General features: G+C 34.0%; 1 protein-coding gene across 2 annotated transcripts in view; it reads left to right on the forward strand.

Annotated features, from left to right (window-relative positions):
* DPY19L4 (dpy-19 like 4) overlaps positions 1 to 5,553 on the forward strand; it is a 71,768-nt gene extending 66,215 nt beyond the window's left edge. For both annotated transcript variants that reach the window (XM_017538120.2, XM_037741876.1), the window contains 2 exons: positions 1,267 to 1,425; positions 3,438 to 5,553. In XM_017538120.2, the coding sequence (XP_017393609.1) occupies positions 1,267 to 1,425; positions 3,438 to 3,602 (324 nt within the window). In that variant the 3' untranslated portion in view covers positions 3,603 to 5,553. The remainder of the gene's footprint in view (positions 1 to 1,266; positions 1,426 to 3,437) is intronic.
* The last annotated feature ends 3,730 nt before the right edge of the window (positions 5,554 to 9,283 follow it).

Here is a 9,283-nt window from a genome sequence, read left to right on the forward strand (position 1 = left end):
TGACCAGGATGGTCTCGATCTCTTGACCTCGTGATCCACCTGCCTCGGCCTCCCAAAGTGCTGGGATTACAGGCTTGAGCCACCGCGCCTGGCTAGCCTGGCTAATTTTTGTATTTTTAGTAGAGATGGGGTTTTGCCGTGTTGGCCAGGCTGGTCTCGAACTCCTGACCTCAAGTGATCTGCCTGCCTGGGCCTCCCAAAGTGCTGGGATTAGAGGCGTGAGCCACTGCACCTGGCCAACCATATTATTTAAATTAGATGGAGTCTCTAATTCATAATATGTGGCTCATCTTTGTATAGTCCCCTAGGCCAGTGATTTAACCTGGGACAATTATCCCGCCAGGGGACATTTGACAATGTCTGGAGACATTTTTGGTTGTTGCAATGTCATAACAGGAGGAGGAGTTCTATGGGCATCTTGTGTGCAGAGACCAGGGTTGCTGATCTACATTGCAGAGAACAGCCTCCTTCCTGTCCCAACAAAGAATTATGTGGCCTAAAATGTGAATAGTGGCAAGGCTGAGAAACTGTGCTCTAGGCTATCAATAATGTTATTGCAATTGCATAGAAGTGTTTTTTTTTTTTTAATGCCCCAACAGTATGTTTTAGTTTCTTAACACTTAAAAATAAATAAAATTGTAAGTAACTATCAATAGATATAGACTCGATAGGATAAAATCATTCCCATTGAAACTTATTTCGTGTAGTGAAATGATGAAATGAGGGAGATACTTCCTCTTGGTGTATTAGCCTTCTGTGTGCCACAGAATGTTGAGGGTGGGTATTCCTAGCATGTCAGTGGACATGGGAACTGAAGGTACTAGATAGGCAGCAATGGTGACAGGTAGGAAGCAGCTACTGGGTGTTCTGCAAATAGATTGGAATCTTACTCATTCTAGATTTCAAATCTTAGTATTTTCAGGCCAAATTGTATATGATACTTGGGCCTAATATTTGAGATTTTATTATTTTTTGAAGGATAACAAGAATTGATCCAATATTAACATTTCAGAAAAACTGAAAAGCCTTATTATCTAATAAGATCCAGAGCTTATTATCTAAGAAGTTCAGCAGAATTATAGTAAAAAGCACCAAATAATCAAGACATGAGTTTTGATAAATATATATGTGAATATTTATATTTATAAAATAAATATCTTTATTTTTCATAATAGTACTGAGAACATAGTATATGCTTGATGTATAGTTTCAATTTACAGAAGTTTTAAATGTCCTTTAAAATTTATTTTAATTATATTCTTTCAGATCTACCAAATCTATTCAAAGCGATCTGCTGAGGATATTTATAAAATACTGACATCTTACAAAGCTAATTACCTAATTGTAGAGGATGCTATCTGCAATGAGGTGGGAACCATGAGAGGCTGTAGGGTTAAAGATTTATTAGACATTGCAAATGGCCACGTAAGTAACCATTTGGAAATTTTTTTTTTTTAGAAAAATGACTTTATTTAAACTTGTAATCTTTAAACTGTATTTTTGGAACTTAACTAGGAATATAATTGAATTATGTAATAATGAGGAGAGCTTATTAAAAGTAGTTTGAAGTATTTTTTCAGCATACAAAAGAAAAGCTGGGCATTTTTGCAAAAAAAAATAATAATAATATAATAATAATATCAATACCTGAATTCCTTATTCATTGCTTGTACTTATGCAAGATTCAACATTCATAAAAGATGGCATAATTCGATTTGATGATGATTTTATTTTATTATAATAATCTAAAAAGCAACTGGTTATCTTGTTATATTCTTATGTTTGGATTTTTTTTTGTAATTTGATTCATGTCTATCTAGAAAAATTGCATACTAAATTAACACAGACCCTATTATCCACAAAAATCATGGGTCTTAAGAGCCATGTTAGTTGTTAGGACTTAGCTGTATCTTAATTTCTGCATTGATTTCAGCTATTTTACCAAGCTGTCTTTTCCACAAGTAGACTGAAGAGTGATGTACGTGTGTGTGTGTGTGTGTGTGTGTGTGTGTGTGTGTGTGTATTCCCTCTCCCCCGGCCATGGCCTTCTAGTGAAGGCAGTTTGTGTATCTGAGACATAGTGTTGGCTGGAATGAATTCTTGACTCCTGAGAAAGCTGGGGGTGAGGGATCATAGGAAAAGTTTAGTAAGTCATTGTAAGTGGTAATGTATATAGTATTCAGGCTGCAGCCAAGATTTTTTCTGTCTTTTCCTAAATAATCATAGCTCTTTACCTTATCCAAGGTCAGTTTGGAGGTAAGAAATTAGTTTTGGTGATTTCCACCTTTCTTTTCTTCATGACTCCTTAATCTTGTAATGTAAACTTATTCTGTTTTATGCTGCATGCATTTTGAATTTCACTGTTGGTACTTAGTGGCTGTGATCTTTGGTTTATTGTTGACAAAATGGAATCGTGTGAAGCCTTGGTACAGTTTCAGTAATTGCTACTATATTGCTATCTGCTGTCTGGAGCCTTTCTGTTCTGCCCTGGCTACCCACCTTTCTGCTCTGTTTTGAGGATCAGCTTACTTTTCCTTTCACGTCATGCCTGGCATGGACCTAAGCTAATCTATCCTTTTAAAGTTGGCTATCTGGCATCTTTCATAGGCATTAAAATATTACCTAATTTTTTTTTTTTTTTTTTTTGAGACAGAGTTTCGCTCTTGTTACCCAGGCTGGAGTGCAATGGCGCGATCTCGGCTCACCGCAACCTCCGTCTCCTGGGTTCAGGCAATTCTCCTGCCTCAGCCTCCTGAGTAGCTGGGATTACAGGCACGTGCCACCATGCCCAGCTAATGTTTTGTATTTTTAATAGAGACGGGGTTTCACCATGTTGACCAGGATGGTCTCGATCTCTTGACCTCGTGATCCACCCGCCTCGGCCTCCCAAAGTGCTGGGATTACAGGCTTGAGCCACCGCGCCCGGCTCCTAATTTTTTTTTTAATAAAAACTCCTTCAAGCTAACTAAGCTATCTTAGTGAACGTCATTCGGTAAAAGTGTAAAGGTCTGCAATAAGTCACAAAAGTTTCCTTGCTTACTCAATAATTGTGAGTCAATTCTACACAAGACAGGAGTTTGAATATATTTGGGAATATAATATGTCCATTTCTCAGCCTTGTTTCATGTTAAGATTCTTCACAGCAATAATAATGGATTATGGAAATGTGTTCTAAATTTTAGGATTAAATATTTTAAAATAAATCTTTTAAAAAACATTATATACTGATTTCTCAATGTCAATGGGAAGTTCAGAAGTATAGTGGGCATGGTGACTCACTTATGAAGAGGCTTCTGTTTGCTAACAGTGAGATGTTGTATATACAATGTTTATCAGTAATGTGTTTTTTCATATAAATACAGTAATTTGTACATTGATTGCATTTCTGCTATAAGTTTAATAAGCTTTTTAATATTATGTTTTATATCTTTTAATAGATGGTTTGTGAAGAAGGTGACAAGCTAACCTACTCAAAATATGGGCGATTTTGTCATGAGGTCAAAATTAACTATTCTCCATATGTGAATTATTTCACTAGAGTATACTGGAATAGATCCTACTTTGTATATAAAATCAACACTGTGATATCCTTCCAGTCTTGAAAAATAACAGAGCCTTCATTTCAAAGACTACCTGAAGTAAAATGCAGTTTTCTTCTACCTAGTGGTGTCTTTTGCAGATCAGAGTATGGACATTTGAAATATTGCTGCTTCTTTCCCCATTCTGCTGTTAACTGGATCCAGAGTTCTATGGGAAATAGAAGATCAAGCATTACTGTCCTTTGATTAAATGTGGTATCTACCACTCTGCAATATTCCAGAGAGGCGTCTTCCTTACTGTTACATGCTCTTTAACACTTTTACTGATTGCAACATTTCCCCCATAAAATCTTGGTTCTATTATAATATTGATCTTCAATTTGAATATATTCAAGGTCAGAATAGATTTCTCAAACATAACATTTAATAAATACTTAATGTGATATAATTATTTAGGAGGAAGGAATTATTCCTACCTTCAAGCAAGTTTCTGAAGGTGTTTTATGATGTATAACAACTGAAGTTTTATAATAGAACTAATTTAAATGTTAGCTGAAGATATGTGGCATTTAAATTAAAATAGAAATTATATAAAGGAAAGTGATTTTCAAGGATATACATAAAGATATATCTAGAATTTTCATGATACTGTTCTCATCATCTGCTGCTTATATAAGTGAGCACTTTCTTAGTAATACATAATGCATGATGTTATTGCATTTTTAAATGATAGTAAGTGATTAGTTTTCTCACTTATGCCTATTAATTTGATATCAATTTAATCATGATAAAACAATAACAGTTACCTATATTTTTTTAAATGGACATTTAAAAGAATGTTGTTCAGGTTTTTTTTAAAAAAATACTGATATGGGGTATACAGTCTGTTCACATGTTTTCTACTGAAGTACTAAGTAAAACATTAAATCCTTGTCAGAATAAAAATATGTGTTCTGAAGTGAGCAAGAATTTCTGGAGATACATGCAGTTGCTATTAAACATGCTTCTGCATACAGATGTATTATAAAACACAAGCAATGTTATTTATGAAACTGTAATGCAGTCTTCAACATCAAGAAAAAAATAATTATAATTTACAACACAGTTTCACAGTCTAAATGCTACGTTCCCTTAAGTATTTTCATATTTTTAATAATTTATTAAGATAAACTTTTTAAAAAGTTAATTTGTCCTTATGACGAGATTCAGGATAGATGTAGCCTATAGATGTGTCATTTTAATAAGGTGGGATACATGTTAGTTTTTCCTTTTACTCCTGTTCAGTGAACAGATTTTCATAATTCTCACTTAGAGTGCTGCAAAACTTGCATTTTTAGTACTCTAAATTACTACATTAGAAGGGAGCATTTCCCATTGTCTTTATTTTCTGTTATGTTGTAAAAGTACACTACATTAGAAGGGAGCATTTTTCCATTGTCTTTATTTTCTGTTATACGTATGTTGTAAAAGTACATGCATTCTTAGACTCTCAGATGCTTTGCTATTTTAGAGCTTAAGAATTGTTTGATGATGATGTCATATATCTGATAGATTAGTTTCAGTGGTTCTCATTTCACTCTTATACTTAATTTTTTTCTTTTTTTTCTTTTTTTTTTACCTAATTTTTAACTATATTAAGATAGTTGTAGGTAGTGTACTTCAGGTTGACTGTGTACATCTGAGTAGTGAGTCACTAGTATTTTGCTTCAAGACTTCTGAAAATATTACCATAGTTACCTAAGCACACAGTGAATAGTTACATGGTAGTACTTGTGATTAAAGCATGTAAAATAAAGTAATTTAAAAGTCATCTTCCATGTTTTGAAGGGGAAATAGAACCCCCTACTTTTTATGTAGTATGAAGTATTTACTTGAATTTTTATTGATTTATATCATGATCACCTGTGCTGAATTAGGTTTGCTGCTTGTGTTTTGTTTGACATATTAGTAAGTTGCTTTTGCTTCTTTCTGTCAACTTATTTCTTAAATAAAATTGATCTGGAAAAATTGTTAATGGGATGTTTTAAATAATGAATTTTTCATCTAGCATCATTTGAAAAGGAAAAGTAAGCTTTATTATGGAAATGACAATATTGAATATGACAGATGAGTTTATTGCTTCTGTGATTTTTTTTTTTTTTGAGACAGAGTCTCTCTCTGTCACCAGGTTAGAGTGCAGTGGCATGATCTCAGCTCACTGCAACCTCCACAACCTCTACCTCCCAGGTTCAAACAATTCTCCTGCCCCAGCCTCCCAAGTAGCTGGGACTATATGTGCCCGCCACCACGCCTGGCTAATTTTTGCATTTTTAGTAGAGACGGGGTTTCACCACGTTGGCCAGTATGGTCTCCATCTCCTAACCTTGTGATCCACTCGCCTTGGCCTCCCAAAGTGCTAGGATTACAAGCGTGAGTCACCGCACCCGGCCTATTTGCTTCTGTTTTAACTGCAGTTAAAACAATAGTACTAGACAGCTTTAAGTGGGAAGCATTTAATTTATTTCTTCACTGACTTGTAGAGTGAACAAATAAATGATTCACAATCTACAAGTAATTCCACTTCGGTAACTTAACAGTTCTTAGGTTTGACAATTAAGATCAACTATGAGAGGAAAAGAGTTTATGGATTTTGGGTGGAAGGAATTGCTTGAAGAAATAAAAAAATGTTCTTTGCCCTTGGTATTGCAAACCCACTGATATAAGTGCCTGAATTTATTTCTAAGTTTACTTTTTATTTTCAAAAAATTATATGTTTCCTCATTTTCCATAAGAAAATTTTAGTAATGTTTTCTCATCAATAAGCACAGAAAAGTAATAAGCAAATCTTAATTAAAAGTAGCAATGAGATTTCTAGCCTCCTAAATTAATTTAGCCTCCCAAATGCCGTACAAACAATCTAACATCAAATTTACCTTGAATAAGATATATGATATTGATTCTGAGCTGCTTTGTATTTTTTCTAACTTTGGCATCTGTACCTTGGTGCTTTCTGTTAGACTGGTAGACTTTAGAACCTAAGGAGTATGCATTGTACTTCAACGCTAACTTTTTTCTTTATTACTTTCTGTGTATATAGATAGCATTTTTTGGTAGAACATTAACCCAGATTGCTAATAGCTTCATGTTATGGCATTCTTCTACACAGTCCAGATTGATTTAAGGAAAAGCAGAAATGGAAGTCCAAGTGTGTTATAAATTGAGACTGAAAAACATGCTTTAAAAAACATAGATTTAATTTCTTGAGGAGCACTGTGAATAGCCATTGTATTGTTTTGTGTCTCAGAAATCAGTTGTTTTGAGCTCCTATTTTTGAACTGTTAAAAAAATTTTATGCTTTCTGTGGATAAAAGTAGTGCCTCTCTTTATACAACTGACGGTTTTTAAAAATATGTAAGTTGGGTTTTTTTGGTAAATTTATTTTAAATGCTTTAATATTTAAAGGGTATATGTTATTAATTAATCTGTATATTTAAAAACTTTTTGTAAAGCCAATAACTACTTCCTGATTTACATCTCAGTATATTCTCCTTTCATTTGCCCAGTTTAAAAAATATGTAGTCTCTATTGTTGCTATTTACTAATCGTTTTAGATGCCAATGTGTATCAAAATTATAGGTACAAAGAGTAGCAAGTAAAATTCAGCAATGTCCTATTTCTTTTTTAATGTGTAGGATGAACACTTTAAATAAACTTAGGTGTGAAAATTGTAAAGGAATATATATGACAACTATTTTCTGTACATTAACGTCTAAACATTATACTTGTTTGTCATAATAAAAGACATTTTGGAACCAAATTTGCTGAGTTTAGCATAAAAAGCTCTTTGAATTATTTCTAAGTTTCCTAAAACATGCAACATCTTAATCTTGGCATATCTAATCCTATGTGTTGTTCTGTAAGAGGTACACTGGACTTCTAATCACTACCTGTATTTAGTAGAATAATGGTACCACAAAGGAACAAGAATTCCAAACTTATAGTTTGAAATGTCTCATAAACAACTGTTTCATGTTTTTTGTTTGTTTGTTTGTTTTTTGTTTTAAAGATGGTTTCACCGTGTTGGTCAGGCTGGTCTTGAACTCCTGACCTCAGGTGATCCACCTGCCTTGGCCTCCAAAGTGCTTGGATTACAGGCGTGAGCCACCACACCTGGCCTTTAACCCTTTCATGTTTTAAGTGAGTGGCTTTGTATAGCTATTTAATACCGATGAGTACAGTTAGCTTTATATATACTATCCTCTGAGTCTTACCTATGACAGTGTGTATTTAGATTAAATATGTTCCTCCTATAACTAAAGTTGCATCTTTGTAAAGGATGAAAGTTCATTTCAGCAGAGACAAATTCTTTAAAAGATTTGGGTTATAAACTAACACTTTAAATTTTGTAATAATCAGTATACTTTTATCAAGAATGAAATTATTTCATGCTTAATTACCCTCTTTGTTTCTATAATAAACTATTTTCAGAATTTTAAGTTTTATTTATACATGAACTTTTTTGGTGACACCTTTACTGAGATATAATTCATATACTATAGAGTTCACCCACTTAAAATGTATAATTCAGCCAGGTGTGGTGGCTCATGCCTGTAATCCCAACACTTTGGGAGGCTAAAGTGGACAGACTGCTTGAGCCCAGGAGTTGAAACCAGCCTGGGCAACACGGAGAAACTCCATCTCTACAAAAAATCTGAACATGGTGGCACACACCTGTAGTCCCAGCTATGTGGGAGGTTGAGGCAGGAGGATCACTTGAGTCAGGGAGGTGGAGGTTGCAGTGAACTGTGATCACATCACTACACTCCAGCTTGGATGACAGAGGGAGACCCTGTCTCAAAAACTAAATAAATAGAAATAAAATATACAATTCAAAAATGTTAAGACATTTTTATTACTCAAACCTCATATCCTTCTGGCTGTCAACCCCAACCACTCTGTCCTCCCCAGCCCTAGGCAACCACTACTAATCTACTTTCTGTCTCTATATTTGGACATTTCATATAAATTGAATCATACAATATGCTTCTTTCACCTGGCATGTTTTTAAGGTTTATCCATGTTGTTCCATGTATCATTCATTCCCCTTTAATGCCAGATAATATTCCATTGTCTGTATATACCACATTTTATTTATCCATTCATTAGTTGATAGACACTTGTGTTCTACTTTTTAGTTATTATGAATAATCTGATAGGATTATCTGTATACAAGTTTTTGTGGGGGGCATATGTTTGTTTCTCTTCAGTGTATATCTAGGAGTTAAATTGCTGGGTCATATGGTAACTGTGGTTAACTTTAACTACCAGACTAGTTTCCATAGTGGCTGCACTGTTTTACAATTCCTCTCAACAAGGAATGAGGATTCTGATTTCTCCACATCCTTGCCAATAGTTATTATTTTCTTGATTATAGCTATCCCAGTGAATGCAGCTGTTGCTCACTATAGTTTTAATTTGCATTTCCATCATAGCTAATTATGTTGAGCACCTTTTCATGTACTTATTGGCCATCTGTATATCTTCTTTGGAGCAATGTCTATTCATATTCTTTGCCCATTTTTAAGTTGGGTTGTGTTTTTATTGAGATGTTAAGTGTAAGATCAAATATATCATGCGGAAATACTTCCTTCCATTCAGTGGTTCTCTTAACTTTTTCGATAGTGTCCTTGAAGCACAAATGCTTTTAGTCTTGGTTGCATTATTTAATTCATTCACTTTTTTTTCTTTTTTTTTTTTTTGAGACA

Source organism: Cebus imitator, unplaced genomic scaffold, assembly GCF_001604975.1.
Source record: "Cebus imitator isolate Cc_AM_T3 unplaced genomic scaffold, Cebus_imitator-1.0 Scaffold109, whole genome shotgun sequence".
Lineage (NCBI taxonomy): Eukaryota > Metazoa > Chordata > Mammalia > Primates > Cebidae > Cebus > Cebus imitator.